Source organism: Corvus brachyrhynchos, unplaced genomic scaffold, assembly GCF_000691975.1.
Source record: "Corvus brachyrhynchos isolate BGI_N302 unplaced genomic scaffold, ASM69197v1 scaffold72, whole genome shotgun sequence".
Lineage (NCBI taxonomy): Eukaryota > Metazoa > Chordata > Aves > Passeriformes > Corvidae > Corvus > Corvus brachyrhynchos.
The window spans coordinates 2,224,756-2,244,235 of NW_008236763.1; the positions used below are offsets into that span (position 1 = coordinate 2,224,756).

A 19,480-nucleotide genomic window follows, 5' to 3' on the forward strand; every position below is an offset into this window, starting at 1 on the left:
AAATCCCAGCCAAAATCCCACCAAAACCCCACCAAAACCCCAGCCAAGCATCTCCTGGCTGAGCACCAGCCAGAGCTGCTGGTGGGGTGCAGCATCCATATGAACCCTCAACTTGTCTGGGATGAGCCCAGTTCACCCAGTGGCTCCCAGTTGTGGCTGTGGAGCTCACGCACCATGGCCAGGTTTGAACTGGGCTGAGCTGGGAAGGTGCTCCATGATATTATGGGGTGGATTTTCCCTTGGAATCGAATTTAAGGAGCTCTCCCTGTTTTGAAGCGTCTCCCCCCAACCCGAGCAGGGAGGTGGCCGGGGACACCATCGTGTTCCGGGACACGCAGATCGGCAGCAGCGCCGTGTACCAGTGCAACGCATCCAACGAGCACGGCTACCTGCTGGCCAACGCCTTCGTCAGCGTGCTGGGTGAGCCTGAGGGAATGGGAGCATCCAAAGCTCCAATTTCCATGGAATCCAAGGATGGCTTGGGCTGGAAAGGACCTTAAAGCTCAGCTCAAAGCTCAGCTCAAAAGGCTGGATGTGCCATAGTCCAGCTGACAAAGTGGTGTTGGGTTGTAGGTTGGACTCGATGATCTTAAAGGTCTTTTCCAACCTTTTCCCAACTGGTTTGATTCTGGGATTCATCTAAAATTCCACCCTCTTGCCATGGATGTGGGCTAGAACCTTCCACCATCCCAGGTTACGCCAGCCTGACCTTGGACACTTCCAGGGGTGGGGCAGCCACGGTTTCTCTGGGAATTCCATCCCAGCCCCTTCCCACCCTCACAGCCAGGACTTCCTCCCCAATATCCCATCTAAACTCTCCTATTTTAGTTTAAAATCATTCCCCTTTACCCTATTACCATATTCCCGTGTAAAAGTCACTCTTCCTGGTTTTTCCTGCCCCCTTTTCCCTGCAGAAGTTTTCCATGGGTTTTCCTGTTTGCTGCTCTGAGGGAATGCACAAAGGCACCCAGGCTTTGGAGCAGGAATCCATTGCCATGGATTCAAGCCAGGCAAAGGCTGAGCAAATCCAGGGATATGAGTCATAAAACGAGGCTGGATGGAGAGGGAAGGGGAGGTGGGTGGGAATGGAGAAGCTCTACTGGGTTTTGAAAGTGCCAGTAGGAAAAATGAACCAAAAAACCCCAGGAAAATGGCTGAAAGGGCTGGAAAGGAGGAGCAGAGGCCATTTTTTCTCCTCCATGGCTGGAATTTTGGCTGTTGGCAGATGTTGCCCCCCAGATGCTGGGCCCCCGTTACCAGCTGATCAAGGTGATCCAGAACAACAGGACCCGCCTGGATTGTCCTTTCTTCGGGTCCCCCATCCCCACCCTGCGCTGGTAAGAGCCAGATCCCATCCTGCTCCATCCCGAGGGGTGGGAAAGGGGGGTTTCCTGCTTTTCCTTCCCTTCCAACAGTACTTTGTGGTGTTGGGAGGTTTAAGAACGGCCAGGGGAACACGCTGGATGGAGGCAACTACAAAGCCCACGAGAACGGGAGCTTGGAGATGTTCATGGCTCGGAAGGAGGACCAGGGAATCTACACCTGTGTGGCCACCAGCATCCTGGGGAAAGCTGAGGCCCAGGTCCGCCTGGAGGTCAAAGGTAGGGGCACAAAGGGGCCAAAATCTTGGAATTTCTGGAAGCAGCAGTAGGAATAGTCGAGGTTAAAATCTTGGATCTTATGGAAGTTGCAGCAGGAGTAACCCTTGAGGTGAAGGGGGTTGGCTGTAGCGGCTCTGATCTTCCAGCAGGTCGGAGCTGGGAGTCTGAAAATGGTGGAGATTCCATTTTAATGTTGGGAAGAACCAGGGCTGGGGATCGTGGAAGGGTTTGGGGTGGTTGTCGGGCTGGGAGTGTGTTCCTCGGGGTTAGCTGAGGGCAATAAAACCTTTTCAGGATTGTTTTTACCCCACTCAGCAAATCTGGCTGCTGACTCCAAAAAATGGGTTGTTTTTTTAAAGACTCAGCACAAATTAGTGACTTATTAAATTAATGTATTTGTTCAAAGCTGGACGAACACCCCTCTCGTCCTTCCCAAGCAACCCCGCTCTCCGCTGAGTCCCTGAGCCAAGCCCCAGTGTTTTGGGACACGACCCTTTGTGACCCTGTGCAGACCCCACTGGGATCATGAGGGGACCCGAGGAATTTGGGACATAACCCTTGACCTCTTGCAGACCCTCTCAAGGTTGTGAGAGAACCTGAGGAGTTTGGGGTGTGACCTTTTGCCTGTGACCCCATACAGACCCCACCAGGATTGTGAGGGGACCCGAGGACCTGGTGGTCAAGCGGGGCACCATGCCCCGGCTCCACTGCCGCGTCAAGCACGACCCCACGCTCCGGCTCACGGTCACCTGGCTCAAGGACGATGCCCCCCTGTCCCTGGGGAACAGGTCTGTGCCCAAAAATTCCGTGGGTTTCTCTCCCAGGATTGTTGGATTTTTAGCAGAACATTCCAGGAGTCCCCAGGGATAAATATTTTGTTCCCACCTAAGCAACATTTGATGTTTTTGACACTTTTAATCTCGCCAGCTCCCTCCAGCAATTCCAGCTGATTTATCAGTAAATCCCGATTTTGCTGCAGGTTTTATTCCCGGATATTTTAAGACTTCTTGATAAAACCTGGGAGTTCATAACGAGCCTCTCCAAAATTAATGTTCCTCTGCTGTGCCTGGCACAGCTTTAATTTCCTTTCCATACCTGACTCCCCTTTCCTGTGATCTGATCCCAGGGCACGAACCCGGGGTTGGCTGTTGTCCTAAAAATGTGATTATTCCCCAGATACACCCCAAGGCACGTGATTCCTTAGGAAATGAGCTTTCCCAGAATAACCCAGCACATCCTTAGCTGATAAAACCTCCAGACCGGAGACGTTCTCCTGCTCTGGTTGGGTTTCCAGCTGAATTCTGTCAGGGAACATCCAGCCCTCAACGCTGCTTCCTGAATATGTTGGGGCAGAGTTTTGGGATGTTGTTTCCTTGAAGGATGAAGAAGGAAGAGGATGGTCTGACGATCTTTGGCGTGGCTGAGAAGGACCAGGGTGATTACACGTGCGTGGCCAGCACGGAGCTAGACAAGGACTCGGCCAAGGCCTATCTCACCGTGCTGGGTAAAGCCCTCCTGACCCCACAGCTGAGTGCTTGGCTTTGAGCAGGACACCCCGACCTCGAGGTCAGGCTGGAAGGGGGGTCTGGGCTCCAGGATTGTTCCCTGGATGCTCAGGGAGGTGCTGGCAGAGCAGGGGTTGGCACTGAGGTGGTGTCGAAGAAAGTCATATTAGAGAGCAAAAAATAGAAAAGAATTGTTCTTGCACACAACCCAAACTATCCCCAGGTGGATGCTGAAGCTCCATGAGAACAGTCGGAAATTTGGGAGTGAATTTAGTGGGGTGTTGGGGTGCTGAGCAATGGGATTGGGGTTGGTCCTGGCCCCTTCGTGTGTCCCCTTTGCAGCACAGGGAGGAACAATCTTCACCCCATTCCCCATTTGTGCCACTGCAAGCTCTGCTTGGCAAACAGGGATTTACCATCCTCTGGCCACCTCAGATTCCTGGGAATGCCACAACCTGCCAGTGCCCCTCCACAGCTGGAATAGGAATCCCAAATCCCAAATAATTCCCCTGAGCTTGATTTATTTCCCTTCCCTCCCCCTAATGGCTCATTAACCCCACCTCAGGCTGATACTTCCCTTTTGCTGTCAACTACAAGTGTGGATAGAGCATGGAGCTCTCTGGGGGATGGATATTCCTGCTCTGCTTCCCAAACCGGATCAATTCCCGCTGAAATGTGGAACTTTTATGTTTGCCAGGTGCTCCTTTGGCCACCCAAGCTTAAACTAACCCGGTTAACAAGCACTGTCTTACCTTGCAGCTAATCGCTTGAGAGATTTTACCAAAGGTAATCGTCACTCGTTCCTCGCCTTCCTTTTATTTTCCACCTTGGTTTTGGTTTTCCCGCAACAATAACTCCATGAGAAGAGGGTGGCAGCTGGAAAAATTGGGTGTTGATGCTTCCAAGATGTCCTTGAAGGAGATAAAACTCCAAGTCCTGGCCGAGTTGTCCTTGAAGGAGCTGATTTTTTCAAATCCTGTCCAAGCTGTCCTTGAAAGCCCATCCAGATGGGTAGAGAGGTCCTGTGCCACCACGTTTTGTGTCCCGTGGGGGCAGTTCCTGAGTGCAGGAATCACTTTAGCTGTACTTGAAAACGATGAGCTCCTGATGGGAGGAAAGAGCCAGGATTGGCTTGAATCCCTTAATTTTTACTTGGAATTTGTTCCTTTTATTGCATGGGCTGGTTCTTGTGACCAGATGAGGAAACCAGAATTGTGCCCAGGCAGTTTCTAACAAATTTATGTTTCCATTGAGGTTTTGTGTCCTTTCCCTGCTGTTCATTTGCATTTCCCTCTGTAAGGTCACAAATCCCCCTAAACCAGCACCTGGTGCTTCCTCCACCAGGTATTTTTTTGGGAAAGGCAGGATTTTTCCTGGGAAAGGCAGGATTTCCAGGCAGGGCACAGTCAGAAACGACCACATTTCTATTTTAAAGTCACCATGATCCCCCAAAGAGCTGCAGGACGTGGATTGTGCCCTGGAACACGTCCTGCCACCGGGCTGGGAGAGGTGATGGGAACTGGGACTCGCTCCTGGGACAATTCCAGCCTCATTTATCCCATTCCAACAGAACGACCTGACCAGCCCCGGGACTTGGAGCTGACAGACCTGGCCGAAAGGAGCGTGCGGCTGACGTGGATCCCTGGCGATGACAACAACAGCCCCATCACAGGTCTGTCCCCTGTCCCCAGAATCCCTGTCCCCCTCCTCCTCCCCAGTGACGGAAAATCCCTTCCCAACCAAACCCTTCACCCACCTCTCCCCACTCTTCCCAGACTACATTGTCCAGTTTGAGGAGGACCGCTTCCAGCCGGGAGTGTGGCACAACCACTCCAGGTATCCCGGGAGCGTCAACTCGGCCCTGCTGAGGCTCTCTCCGTACGTGAATTACCAGTTCCGGGTGATCGCCGTCAACGACGTGGGCAGCAGCGTGCCCAGCGTGCCCTCCGAGCGCTACCAGACCAACGGGGCACGTGAGTCCTTTCTTCCCAGTCTTTTTGTCCTTGGAATCCACCACTCTCCATGGAGGCACTTCCTCGATCCCAGAAATAGGTTGGCACAGGCTGCGGTGGAATTTTCTGTATGGAATTCTCACGCCTGTGGGTGATGTCTTTCAGAGCAGCAAAACTCAGAGATTTATACAAAAGTCACTTGTTCGTTAAAGGAAAACCTGGTTTTCCTTCTTTTCCTTAAAGGGAAGTTTCCTAAAGGAATTTTTTCAGTCCTTTCAGACTATGGGAAGCTCAGAAATCTGTAGGAAAATCAGACTCAAGTGCAAATATTAATTACTGTCCACTGTTAAAGCTGATGGATGCTGTGGGGGTGGGCAGGTCCTGGCACAGGTTATCCAAAAAAACCATGGCTGTCCTATCCCTGGAATTGTCCCCAGCCGGGTTGGACGGCACTTGCAACAGCCTGGGATAGGGTAAGGTGTCCCTGCCCATGGCAGGAGGTGGGATTGGGGGATTGTGAGATCCCTTCCCACCCAAATTCCATGATAAAGGAATGAAACGAGCTCCAATCCATAACCAAGACTCGGGGCTTGAATTTGTCTGCCCAGTGCTTTGTGGGAGAATATTTGGGAAAATTCCACCCGAGGAATTCACAGGAATCTCAGCAGTTCTGCTGCATTTCTTCCTTTACCCATTCCAGGGAGATTTCTGCAGGATCTGCTGGCATCTAGTGTTGGCTCCCAACAGTGCCCGCCGTGTTTGAGGCTCGAAGCGACAAGCTCTGCTCCCTCCACAATGGTTCCCTTTCAAAGATTTAGGACATTTAGGGAACAAAAAAGAGCCTCCTAAATAAATGGCCTGGTTTTCCAGAGGACTGGGAGTCTCGTGTCCTGTTAACCTGAATGAGAACTTCTGGAAAAATCAGGCCATTAACTTCTGCCTTGGAAGGACTTTTGGCTTGCGGGGTTTTAAGCTCTCAGCAGTTGTTTTTTGACATTGAAAAATTCTTTTTTTTTTTTGGTTTTCAATGTGAATTTCAGGTCCTGAAATAAATCCAACAGGAGTTCAAGGGGCAGGGACCCAGAAAAACAACATGGAGATAACGTGGACCGTGAGTTCTTCTTGGATGCCTTTTGGGATGGAGTTGGATGATGAGGGGGAGGGGGTTCAGAGTGAGACAGGGCAGGGATAGACGGGATATTGGGAAGGAATTCCTCCCTGAGAGGGTGGGGAGGGGCTGGGATGGAATTCCCAGAGAATCCGTGGCTGCTCCATCCCTGGAAGTGTCCAAGGCCAGATTGGAGCAACCTGTGATGGTGGAAGGTGTCCCTGCCCCGTGGCAGGAGTGGGATGGGATGGGATTTCAGGTCCCTTCCAACCCAAACCATTCCATGATGAAATTAGAAGACACCAAAAAAAGGCTGGGTTTAGTGCCTAGAACAAGGTCTGGGATAAAAAGAATAATTCAGAAAATTAAAAATAAAATAAGTTAAAGATGTGACACCCAAAGACACCGGATTCCAGATTGAGCTTCCAGAGGATGCTCCGAGAGTCGATTCCTTGAGGATTTATGGAGCATCTCCTGCTTTGCTTCTTGCACCAGCAGGTGTCAGCCACAAACCAGGGATGAGCTGAGAGGAGGGTTGGAATGGCAGTGGGAATAGAGACGGGACTATGGGGATAATAGATATGAAATATTTCTTGTATAATTCTACATTAGGTACATATTTGATTTATTTTATGTAATATATAGATGAGGAATCTGAGCTAGTGGAAATGTCCCTGCTCATTGAAGAGGCTTGGAATTTAAATCCCTTTCAACCCAAACCATTCCAGGAATAAAATCCTGGATTCTGTGAATAAAATGCCCTGGTCCTGCCATGGCTCTGGAGGACACGAACTCGTTCTGCCTCTCCTTGGGAACAGAACCTTGCTCTCCTTTGGGATTCGCTGATGGAGCCTGAAATGAGACCCCGAGTGCTGAGCAGAACTTTTGGATCTCCACAGCGGAGAAATCCAATTGTTTTTTTTTTTCCTCCTTCTCACTTTCCCTTCTCTGTTTCGCTCCACCGAAGCCTCTGAATGCAACTCAGGCTTATGGGCCCAACCTCAGGTACATCGTGAGGTGGCGGCGGCGGGACCCGCGCGGGAGTTGGTACAACGAGACCGTGCGGAGCGCCCGGCACGTGGTGTGGAACACCCCCATCTACGTCCCCTACGAGATCAAGGTGCAGGCCGAGAATGACTTCGGCAGAGCCCCGGAGCCCGAAACCTACATCGGATATTCCGGGGAGGATTGTGAGTATCCCTCGGCCGCAGGTGGGATTTCAGGGATGATCCCATGCCAGGGCACCTGGGCGGCTCCTGTGTCCAGAATATGGGCGGGGCACTGCGGGATTTGGGACAAAAATCCGGTTTCAGGTTGGACAAGGCTTGGAGGACCTGGATAGTGGAAGGTGTCCCTGCCCAAAGCCAGCTGGGATGATGGACAATTCCAACTAAAAATAAGGAAATGAGGTGGTTTTTGCAACTTTGGGGTCCAGCTTTGGGCCAGGTGAGGCAGGAAAGGGTTGGATGTACTGGGATCCTTCACCTGGAGAGGGAGCTGAGCCAGAGTCCTTCCCTGCTGCAGGTATTCCTGCTTTTAGCTGGATCAGGAATGTTCTCCTGATGGCCGGAGGAGTGAAATTGGATTTATTTTCTTCCCACGGAAGAGGGCGGAGCCGTCGTGGGGCTGCTGCTCACGGGATTTGTGATGGGAGAAGCACGGCCAGGGGTGCCCGTGTGTCCATCCGAGCTCCAGGGTAATTCCAGGTTCCTAAAGACCACTCTGCTTTATCCCTGCCCGCCCAGATCCCAAGGCTGCACCCACGGATGTCAGGATCAGAGTCTTAAACAGCACCGCCATATCTCTGACCTGGACCCGGGTGCACCTGGACACCATCCAGGGACAGCTCAAGGAGTACAGAGTGAGCAAATCCCGAATTCCCCAATCCCAAATTCCCGCCCCAGCACTGACCATTAACCCAGCTAAACCTCCTAAAATTCCCAGCTGGCTCCCAGGGATGGAGCTGCTGCATGTGGGGATGACAGAAAACTTCCCTGTGGTCACCAGGAACCTTTGGATGTGAGGCAGCACCAAGGATTTGCTCTTCGGGGTGTCAGGATGGGGTTGGGGACGTCTCCTGTTGCTTCCTTCGGGCTTGGCTGCAGGATTTGGGATGCTCCAAGAAAACAGGGAGGGATTGGGATGGCTCTGTCCATGGAGGCTCTGAGGGAATGACCCCAACCCGGTCAGATTTTGTGTCATCCCCAAAATACCGACAGCGGTTTTTACTGACCAACAACCCCTGCAAAGCCTAAACCCACGGTCGGGACTAACTGGGCACTAAAGCCAGCATGGATCTGGGTTTTTCCGGGTCTTTCCAGGCTTATATTTAGTATTTAATGTTTGCTGCTGATGCACAGAGGATGGAGCCGTTCAAACCAAGCCAAACCCTGAGCAGGGCCCTTCCCTCGGTGTTAAAACATTCCCAAAACCTCGTGTCCAGCAAAGAATCCCAGCATTCCAAATCCGATCGTTCGCTCGCTCTCCTTTTCCCGATTCTGGGGGATTTTCTGAAAGGATTCTTATTTCTCTGCGAAATAGGATTTGCAGTCGAGGGTTTCAATAGGAGATTTCCTAAATTTAGGCACTTTTTTTCATGCCTGAGTGTGTCCCACCTTTCCTTGTCCACTGCTACCCCAAGTGGAAAAGGGAGAACCACTCGGTTTTTAATTCTTGGCAATTAGGAACAGTTTTAGTCCGAGCTCAGTGGTTTTGGGAAGCTCTTAACCCCCTGCTCAGCCTCTTCCTCAGGTAACACCCCCGATTTTCCTCGTGGAGCTTCACTAATTCCTCTAAAAACTTCCACAGCCTTAAGCCGCTCTTAAAGGCAAAACTCTGCTTTTTAACGTCTAAAAATCCCAAAAAACCGTGGTTAAACGGGAAAAAGCTTCACCTGGCCTGCGTGTTTCTTGAAGGCCTATTTCTGGAGAGACAGCAGCTTGCTGAAGAACCTGTGGGTCTCCAAAAAACGGCAATTTGTGAGTTTTCCTGGAGACCGCAACCGGGGCACCGTGTCCCGGCTGTTCCCTTACAGCAACTACAAGCTGGAGATGGTGGTCACCAACGGCCGAGGGGACGGGCCCCGCAGCGAAATGAAGGAATTCCCCACCCCTGAAGGAGGTACGTTCCACAGGGAATTTTTTCCCGCTGGGAAAGGTTTAGGTTGAGCAGCTCCAGGGAGCTGAGCCACAGCCGGGGAGAGATTTTAGCTGAGCATCACCCAGGCGCCGTTGCTGGTGGTGACATCACTGAAGCCACACCTGGAGTTGGCTCCTGACCCCAGCGGCATTCCCAAAATTCCCAGAATTCAGGTGCTCTGGACACCTCGGCCAAGAAGATTTTGGGCTGAACAAGAGAAAAATTTGCAAAAGCCTTTCCTGGGCCCAGCTCCGTGCCCTTGATTTGCTGCCCGAGCTGCAAATGTCCCCGAGCTGCGGTTTGGGGACGTGGATGGATCCATCCTGGAAGAGGCAGGAAAACCTTCCCAGGACCTTCAGGAAGGACATCCCTGATTCCTCTGCCAGGCTTTTGAGGCAAGAGCACCTCGTTCTTGTGTCAAGGATGAACTCGAGGGTTTAATTTTGTCACTGGCACAGGAGCTATTTATAGACACGCCAATAATTCCGTGTTGGAGCTGCAATTCCAGCGGCTGGAAGTGACTTTTCCTACAGCGCAGGAGGGGATTCAGGCACACAAGGTCGCAAAAACGCAAGAAAAGATTTGCAATTCTTTCTCAAAATGTTTTGGGGTCCCCCCTTTTCTCTTCCTCTCCATCCCATCTTGGCATCTCTCAGTGCTGCCTCTTCCTTCACAATTCCTTGGAAAAAAAATCCCCTTTTTTTAAGGATTAATTATTATTCTGTGGATAATTGAGGTTGTTTCCGAAGAAAGGCTTCAATTCCTGTAGGTTTTGCAGGCAGGGGCACTGTCACCCCGTTTCTGGGGGATTTGGGGTGGCTTTGGACATTTGGGGTGACAATAAAGACATGTGGGTGGCATTAATTAATAATTACAGTGGATTTTACTCTGATCACACAGAAAATGTGGATTTTTATTTTTCCTACACCACCAAGCCCTTTTATCGACCCAAACTGACATTGAGGAGGCTGAAGGATATCCTGAACAACTAAAAATAAACCCCGAGCTCTCCGATCTCTCTTCCCCCGGTTAAGACACCGCAATTAGGAGGAAATCAGGAGAATAATTTAACTCCAGGCCGGATAATTCTTCCCTTCCTTCCTTCAGTAGTGATAATCCCAAATATTCCTTAGGGTGAGGAGCAGTGGGCAGCAGCTCCCTGTGGGAGATCTCTGGAATTCCATTTCCCAGCGATTCTTTGGGATAAGAGAAGCCACTTTTGGGGGTTCTAAGAGAGGAATCTTTGGGATGAAAACATTGGGATGGGTGGGGGGTCTAAAGAAGGTCAGGAAATTTGGCTCCAAGAGGAGAAGTGGGGCTGGAGTTAAGAGAAGACTCTGGGATACTTTTTGTTCTTCTAAGAGAGAAATTTTTGGGATCAAAACATTGGGATGGATGGCGGGGAGGGGGGGGAGGGGGGAAGGAAAGCTGTGAAATTTGGGTCCAACACGCTGAAATGGGGCTGGAGTGAAAAGAAGTTTTTGGGATACTTTTGATGGTTCTAAGCGAGAAATTTTTGAGGTGAAAACCTTGGGATGGGAGGGGGGTGTAAGGAAGACCAGGACATTTGGGTCCAACAGGAGAAGCGTGGCTGGAGTTGCATCCCAGCTCTGCTTCCATGGCCTTGCTGGAGGATCCCGCGGGATTGGGATCGTACCAGAGCTGCTCTGCTTTTCCTCCCCGCTGAAAATTCCCATCAGGCTCCTGGTTTTTGGGATAAATCCTTGTGCGATCCACTTGGGGTGTGCCTGTTTTGGAGTCCAGCCCGTGGCGGGTGCAGCAGCGCGAGGTTCGTTACCCTGTGCATGTTCTCTCCTCTCTCCCCTCTCGTTCCCGCTCCCCTCCAAGTGCCCAGCTCCCCCAGGTACCTGCGGATCCGGCAGCCCAACCTGGAAATCATCAACCTGGAGTGGGATCACCCTGAGCATCCCAACGGGGTCATCACGGGATACACCCTCCAATACAAGCCCTGTACGTCCCACGTTCTCCTCGCGGTGATCAGTCAGGGAATTCTTCCCTTCCCGCTTTTTCCCAGGGCAGGGAGATCCATGAGGAACTGGAGACTTCCATGGTGGGAAAAACTGGTGTTAGGAGGGGTCCTGGACATCTGCAGGGGGGGTGGTGGGGGCTCAGCAGCTCCCCAGAATCAATTTTGGAGGGAAAATCAGCTGGATCTTGGATTTTGGAAGATTTTAGGTGCAGCCTGAGGTGTTTTTGTGCTCCCCCCAACACAATTTGGGTGAGGTGATACCCAGAACCTGAACGTCCCGGCGCCTTCTCTGCCCACCTGAATGTCCCCCCAGCAGGTCCCTGGCCAGGCTGTCCCCAAGTGCCCCAAAACGGGCATGTTCAAGAGCAGCAACCACTCTGAGCCCCACAGTGACCCCCACAGTGACCCCACAGATCCTCCAGGGGCTGAAGGATGAGCTGGAGACCCCAGGAATTCCCGACCCCAGGCTGAGCCCAGCATTTCCTGCCTTCCCTCCGCAGTTAACGGGTCACGGATGGGCCGGACGGTGGTGGAGAACCTGTCCCCCAACCAGACAAGGTTCACCCTGCAGAGGTCAGACCCCATCTCCCGCTACCGCTTCGTGCTCCGTGCCCGCACCCAGGTGGGAGAGGGAGAGGCCCTGACGGAGGAGTCGCCAGCGCTGCTGGATGAAGGTAAGGGCAGCAGCCAGCTCTGCCGAGGGGACAGGGGGTGACAGGATGTGCCAAACCCAAAAATGGCACCGTGGCAGGTCATAAAACAGCCCAAAAATGGCATCGTGGCAGGCCATAAAACAGCCCAAAAATGGCACCGTGGCAGGCCATGGCAAACCCAAAAATGGCATCATGGCAGGCCATGGAACAGCCAAAAATGGAATCAGGGAATCCCAAGAACCCGGAGTGCAGGGCAGCGATGGCTGCACGGATTTCCCTGCAGAGGTGGCCAAATGCTGCAGAAAAAACCCAGCTGAGGTGACCTGGGGACCTTCCTGTGCTCCAGGGAACGTCGTGGCTGTCCCCAAGGGAGGGACATTCCTCGTATGCCCTGGAGCAGGAGGAAATTGAACAAATTTGTGTTTTTTACTAAAAGAGGATAGGATTAGATGGGATTCAGGAAGGAATTCCTCACTCAGAGGGGTTGGAAACGCTGGCACAGAGAGGTTGCGGATGCTCCTCCATCCCTGGGAGTGAGCTTGGAGCCATCTGGGATTGTGGAAGTGTCCCTGGGTGGGACTGGATGAGGTTTAAGGTCCTTTCCAACGCCAGCCATTCCATGATTCTGGGATCTCACTCTCCTCGTGCTGAGGGTGAAGCTCTGATTTGCTCCTCTGTGAGAGCTCAGCCGGGGCAGATTCGGGGGATTTTTGTGTGCAGGGACCTCGGTGCCACCTCCCTGTCACCCCATGGCCATCACCCGACCCTACAAACCTCCAGAGCCCCAATCTCAGCCCTGTAATCAGATAAAATTCCCGCTGTGGAGCATCCATCAAATTTAAGTGGAAGTTCTGGAGCCCTAAGGGAACCAAGGGCGGCTCTTCCTCCTCTTTAGGCTCGTCTGACAGAGCTGGGATTGAGTTAGAGCTGGGATTTAATGGGGTTTTTGTCTCTTTCGCTCCATCCCCCCATCCCAGCTAATGGCTTTGAGTGGGGAAAGTGATTCCTGCTCGGGTCCAGTGGGAATAAAACCATTCCCGACACCCCTGGGGTGGGATCCAGCAAAATTTATTGGATGGGGAGAAGAGAACAGCCAAGGAAAACACAAGAGGGGCCCGGAATTGCTGTAAAAAGGAATTGTGAGAGCTCAGGGGTTGGATTGAAGTTGAAAACTGAATATTTTTGGCTGGTTCACACCCAATTTTCTCCGTTTTTGGACACTGATAACGGAGAGATAAGAGCCAGGACCACCTCGTGGTGTGTCAATGCTAATTGATTTATATCAGCAATTAGCAGGGGGTGCCCAAAGCTGCTGGACAAGATAAAGGAACCCCCTCTGTGGGGTTTGGGGTGAGGATGTGGCAAAGCAAGACAAAGTTTGGCCTTGAAACAGCAAAAAAATAAAAGAAAATTAAAATAATTTCCAGCTAAATCCCAGAAATCTGCCCTCCAAACATGAGGTCCAACACGAAATAGGTGAGTTGTGCTCACTTTGATGGCACCTCCTGCCAAGCTGCGGGAAAGACTGGAATTTAAGGTAGGAATTTAAGGAAGAGAAGCAGATTAAGGAAATTAAACCCATTAACACCTCAGGAGGAGGTTTTCTGCTCGCCAGACTCCTTCAGATGCGGAGTTTAAATCAAATCCCCACATGAGAAAGGAGAAATCGAGGCGAAATTCAGTGTCAAAACCGGTTTTTGTTGGGATTAGACCTAAACACCCGCTTAAATACTCGGCTTAACGACACCACTGGCACCTCGATGGCACCTCCGGCACCTCCCGGGTGTTTAACCTGGATCCTGGCGTGGTTTATCGCGGATTCCCAAATTCCAGGTTGGATTTAATCCCATTTCCCTCCTCTCTCTCTGCTCTGCGGTGACTCCGATTGTGCCAGCGGCGCCTTGGGGTGGTTTGATAAATTCCTGTGTTTTTCTCTTCCCTCTTTCTCTCCCGTTTTCCTGGTTTTTTCCCTCCCCTCTCTCTGTCCCCGGCGCTGCCTCCGAAGCCACGCCAAGCCCAGGTACCGTACCCGGAGGTAACCGGCATGGGGGCAACGGAGCTTTCCAATTAAGCTGCCAATTAAGCAGAAAAGTTCGTTAAAACCCTTCCAATGGCCACGCCAATTGGGCATTTCAATCATTCCAGGCACGAGGGGACCAGGGCGGCTCCGCAGCGGGGCAGGCGAAGATTAAAAGGTCTCTAAGCCGGGCTTAAAAGCTGGGCAAAAAAAATCTCGTGAAAACCAAACCGCGGTGGCCACGCACCGGGCGAGCCCAAAGGAGAGTCGAGATCCCATTAAAATGGGGTTTTTTTCCTATTAAAGAGGGGTTTTTTTCCTATTTGAAGAGGTTTTATTCCCCTACTAAAGAGGGGGATTTTTCCCTATTATAGAGGGGTTTTTCCCTAGTAAAAAGTGTTTATTTCCCTGTTAAAGATGGGTTTTTCCCCCTATTAAAGAGTTTTTCCCTATTAAAGACAGGTTTTTTCCCCTATTAAAGACTTTTTTCCCCTACTAAAGACTTCTTTTCATTTTTAAAGACTCTTTTTGCCCTATTAAAGATGAGGTTTTTCCCTGTTAAAGAGGGGGTCTTTTTCCCTATTTAAGAGGGTTTTTCCTCCCTATTAAAGAGGTTTTTTCCCCGTGTTAAAGCAGGAATTTTTCCCATTATAGAGGGGTTTTTACCCTATTCGAGAAGTTTTTCCCTATTTAAGAATTTTTTTCCCCTATGACACAGGGGTTTTTTCCCTATTAAAAAGGGTTTTCCCCATTAAAGAGGGTTTTTTCCCTATTAATGAGGGTTTTTCCCTATTAATGAGGAGTGCTTCCCTATTAAAGTGGGGGTTTTTTCCCTATTAAAGAGGGGATTTTTTTTCCCTATTAATGGGGGTTTTTTTCCCTATTAAAGAGGGGTTTTTTTCCCTATTAAAGTGGGGGTTTTTTCCCTATTAAAGTGGGTTTTTTTCATATTAATGGGGTTTTTTTTCCCTACTAATGAGGGTTTTTTTCCCCTATAAATGAGGGGGTTTTTCCCTACTATAGAGATATTTTTCCTTATTAAAGAGAGTTTTTCCCTTTTAAAGATTTTTTTTCCCCTATTAAGGAGCTTTTTTCCCCTCTCCCAGAGGATTTTAACCCCAGCTCTGCACGAGCCGCTCTCCCTTTTTAACCCTCACCACCCCCACCCTACAAAACACAGAACATTTCTGGCTCCGTGGGGCCCTTCCAGGACCTGTGGGATCCTAGCTGGAGATTTGGGAGATTTGTAGGATGTGCCCAGAATTCCCTGTGGCTCTCCCAGGGCTTTGTTGCAGGAGATTCCTCCCATTCCCGGTGTCCATTGGAAGGGTTGAGCGGGAATTCGGGGCCTCAGCTGTGCATGTTCTGCATGGAGCCTTCTGCTGGCTTTGCCCTCCTCGCTATTCCCAAAAAACCTGGGAGCAGGGAGAGACCTTTTCCAGCACCAGGGACAGCTCCTCCTCCTGCCGCTTCCATGGAAAACCCGATCCTGCAACGCCCCAACGCCTTTCCGGGTCACCCAGCGAAGGATTCCCACCTCTCACAGACTTGGAAAATCCTGATTTTCCACACCCAACACGCATTTCCCACATTCCAGCGCCACGAGAGCTTTTTCCCAGCTCAGGAACTCGGCAATGGCCGAGCCAGGGGGTGCAGCCAGCCCCAAGCTCATCCCAAAAAAAGCTTTTTGGGAGCAGCAGCAGCTCCCGATGCCCTGCACCGAGGGCTCCCAACAGGTCCTGCTTTGCCTCTGCACATTCCGAGCAGGAGCAGCTTCCCAGGGAAGGCTTTTCCCGAGGGATACAAGTGCAGGATCCGCTCTCTGCACCTGTGGGATTCGCTTTCCTGCCCCGGGGATGTTCCTTTTCCTTGGATTTTGTTGCAGGGATGTCTCTTCCTGATATTATTTTGCTTTTATTTTTCCCCTCTTCCTGATCTTTCTCCTTCCTGTCTTTTTCTCTTCCTCCCTATTCCCCCCCAAAAAATGCGGGATTACAGATTGGTCAGGTCTAGGTGGTGGGGACCTGAAAATCCACTGAAAAATCCTGGGAACGAGCATAAAAATCCTGAAAATGAACATATAAATCCCTGAAAATGCACATAAAACCCTTGGGATTGGGAGCGCCCTCTCCTCCAGCTCCTTCTCCATCCAGGGTTTGGCTCATCCACCAGAATCCGGATTTTCTTTGTGGATCGGGATCACTTCAAGCCCTTTTCTGCTTCCAGAGGGTCTTGCTGAACTCTGGAATCACAGCCTGATCTCTTCATCCTCCCAGCCCCGAATCATTCCTGCCCTCATTTCTTGCCCACTGGAATTATTTGGGATTTCAGGGGTAATCTTCCAATTATCCAGAGCTCATCCCTTCATTTTCCCCTTTCCAAAAGGAGAAATAACACTTTGGGAAGGGCTGGAAGAGAGCTGAGAGTCGGAGAGTGGAGCTGGAGGTCGGGAATTGCTGCCTCATCTTCCTCCCCATTCCAGGCTCCAGGAGAGGACTCAGGGCATGGAAAAAATCCCTCTCCCATGCCAGTCCTGCTCCGGAGCTGGATCTCATTTCTCCTCAGGCCACGGTTTGAGCGGAGTCTGGCTCCAGAGGATGTTTCTCTTCCCAACAAATCCCAGGAAATGCTCCCTGACCTTTCCCATCTCCGCTGGCTGACCCAGACTGGGCGCATTTTTATGGAATCAACAGCGATTCCATAAATTTCTTGATCCTTGCCGTGGCTGGCACTGACAGGGAATGAAAAGGTTCCTTTTCCAGGGATGACCTGACACAGGCGGGGTCAGGGCCGAGAGGAACCGGAGCAGGTGATGGAATCGAAGTGAAGTGCAGGGATTTTCCCTTAGGAAAGGCTTCACCTTTCCTAAGCAAGGCTTTGGAAAAGGGGAGAGGGGATTTGGGAAAGGAGCAGATTAAAAAGGGATTTTGTTTATGCTCTGAGTGAGGAAAAATATCCCCAAACTGGAGTTTTCATTTTCCATCTGTACGGAAAAACTTCATTAGGAACCATAAAGAAATTGGGTTTAGGCTCGGAGGGAAAAACCTGACTTTTCTCTGTCCGTGAATGGGAATTTGAGGAGAAAAATCCCATTTTTTGCTTTAGAAACGGAGGGAATTGCTGAGCCCTCTCTTTCTGCTCCATCACCCCCTCCTCTTCTCCAATTTCTTCTCTTTCCACATCAGATTTGGAGAATTTCATGGCCCAGACTTCCCAGTTCCATCCTGTTGGTAAAAACTGGGAGAATTAAAAATAAATCTCCACAAGTGTCCTCGACCCGATCATCAAAAATCATGAAAAATTCATCCCAATTTCTCCAAGCCTCGTGATTTTGTAGGCACACCCCAGGGAAAGCTGCTGCCACAGCCCAACAACACATTAAAAGCACCTCTAAATAATTAAAAAGGAGCAGAGATTGGGATTGTTTCCTGAATTTTTCCCCAAAAATGCCACTTTTCACTGAATTATCCCACTCCGAGCAGGATTTGTCTTTTCTTTAGATCTTCCCCTTAAAAAAACCCATTTTTCTTTTAGGATTCTCCCGCTTTGGGGTTTTTTTTCCCCCTAATCTGAGCTTCAAGCAGGTTTTTGTGAGAGGTTCGGACTCTTTTTTTTTTACTGCTCCACTCCTGGCTGGCGAGACAGCGAAGAGCTCAGCATCTCTCATTAGTGAAATTATTAATTGCTGCTTCCTCAATCCATCATCAGAGCCCCATCCTTCCCTGAGAGGGAATAATGGAACTTGGAGACAGAAAAAGCCTTGAAAGGGAGGCAATTAAGGAGCTGAGTGCTCCTTCGGCTCTTTCCGGGAAGAAGGGCTCGGCTCAAATGCGATAAAGAGCTGGGAATTGGTTTTTAGTCCGAATTTCCCGGGTGGTTTCTTCCTGCTTGGAGCAATTTCCAGGTGCTGTTCCTCCCTGGCATGGGGAAAGCGGCATCTGTCTTTCGGAAAAGGGGGATTTTCCCCCCATCCCACAAATTCCGGGTGCCCCGCGCTGTCCCCAAACTTCTGTCCAAGCTCTGGGAATGCAGGAAAACAACTTCAGCTGCTCCGCAAAGCTCGGGAATGTCGTGGCTGGAGCATCGCGGCCGTTTTTGGGAGGATGGATGGGATTTCTGCCCTTTCCGAAGTGCTGGGAATGCCAGCCTGGCTCTCCCGTCTCCCTTTGGGATCTTCGTCACTGCTGGTGGCACCGAGAGGGGACCCCGGGAACCCCGAGAAGGGACTCTCAGTGCTCGGGTGCCTTTTCTTTGGGAACATCGGATCCCGGGGATCCCTGGGATCCCCTCCCAGCCCTCATTAAGGGATGGATTTCAAAGCCCAGCGAACGTCCCTGATCTCTCCCCCGCCCCAAATCTCCCAGCTGAGCTCTCCTCCCGCATCCATTCCGTATTTAAACCCCAGCGAGGCCGGAGCTTTTCATCCCTTAGGATTAAATCCCACCCCTCCCTCTCCGTGGGGGCCGCATTCCCATCCTCCCCTCCCCGAGTTTTCCAGCTCACCCCATCCCACTCTTCACCTGGCCCTGCTCCTGCCAGGACGATTTTTATCCCCGCCATCCCCTCCTGGATCTCCTCGGGAGCCAGCCCGCGTTATCCTGATGGGAAGTGACGGCTCCGCTCCCGGGAATCGCCTCCCCCAGAGCCAGGGAAGTGGGGCAGGGAGGGCAAATCCCGCCTGGAATCGCTGTCAGCTCATCCCGGAGGGTTTGGGGGCTGCAGCTTCCCCTGCGCTCCCGCACCGGGGACAGCGAGGCTGGGATTTATCCCAGATAATCTCTTCCCATCTCAACTCCGGAGCAGCATTAAAGCTGAGTTTCTCCTGCTCCTGAGAGGCTCTGGGAGAGCCCTGGTGGAAGCTGGAAAGCCGTGCCGCGTTTTCCGCCGGCTCCCGCCTTTCCCAAACTCACTTTGTGCCTTTTGGGGTCTCGTTTTCCTCCGCGGGGAGCCGGGATTCCCATGGGAATGACGAGCCTGCATTAGCTGATGGCTCCGGCGCTGTTTGATTGTTCCCAGCCTCTGGCGCTGCTCCATCCCGTTAATGGGGACATTAACCCGGCGACACCAATCTCTTAACCCCAAAAACCCGCCAGGAATCAGCGGAGATGGATGAGGACAAATCCCAGTGCAGAAAAAGCTTTTAGCGGCCTCAGGACCCCGCAAAGTCCTTCCCCCACAAGCGGGGGGACAAACCCTGAAGGGCAAAATTCAAAAATCCCCTTTTTTTTTTGCCGCACCACGAACCCCGAGGGCAAAGCCGAGCCTTTGGATGCGTCCCCTCCCTGTCACCACCCCCTGGCCGGGCTGGACCCCCGGGCTGGGGCAGGGCCGGGCTGTGCACGGGGGGCTTCGGTTCGGGGTGCATGAGATGGGGACGCTGTGGGGTCACCGCGGAGAGGACGCGCTCCGGGGCTGGGAGGGGTTTTGGGGTGACTGCGGCTGCTCTTGGGGCACATCTGGGGCTGGGAGGGGTTTTTGGGGTGACTGCGGCTGCTCTTGGGGCACATCTGGGGCTG

The 19,480-nt window shown here is 51.5% G+C and overlaps 1 protein-coding gene across 1 annotated transcript in view; it reads left to right on the plus strand.

Moving 5' to 3' along the window:
- The window catches only part of NFASC (neurofascin), a 71,240-nt gene that overhangs the window by 29,613 nt on the left and 22,147 nt on the right, over window positions 1-19,480 (plus strand). Inside the window, exons 12-26 of the mRNA XM_017727161.1 lie at window positions 248-420; window positions 1,226-1,337; window positions 1,435-1,601; window positions 2,242-2,389; window positions 2,981-3,105; window positions 3,866-3,892; window positions 4,677-4,778; window positions 4,882-5,079; window positions 6,099-6,169; window positions 7,134-7,356; window positions 7,912-8,027; window positions 9,082-9,286; window positions 11,153-11,275; window positions 11,795-11,968; window positions 13,953-13,967. Of these exons, the coding sequence (XP_017582650.1) occupies window positions 248-420; window positions 1,226-1,337; window positions 1,435-1,601; window positions 2,242-2,389; window positions 2,981-3,105; window positions 3,866-3,892; window positions 4,677-4,778; window positions 4,882-5,079; window positions 6,099-6,169; window positions 7,134-7,356; window positions 7,912-8,027; window positions 9,082-9,286; window positions 11,153-11,275; window positions 11,795-11,968; window positions 13,953-13,967 (1,979 nt within the window). The remainder of the gene's footprint in view (window positions 1-247; window positions 421-1,225; window positions 1,338-1,434; window positions 1,602-2,241; window positions 2,390-2,980; window positions 3,106-3,865; window positions 3,893-4,676; window positions 4,779-4,881; window positions 5,080-6,098; window positions 6,170-7,133; window positions 7,357-7,911; window positions 8,028-9,081; window positions 9,287-11,152; window positions 11,276-11,794; window positions 11,969-13,952; window positions 13,968-19,480) is intronic.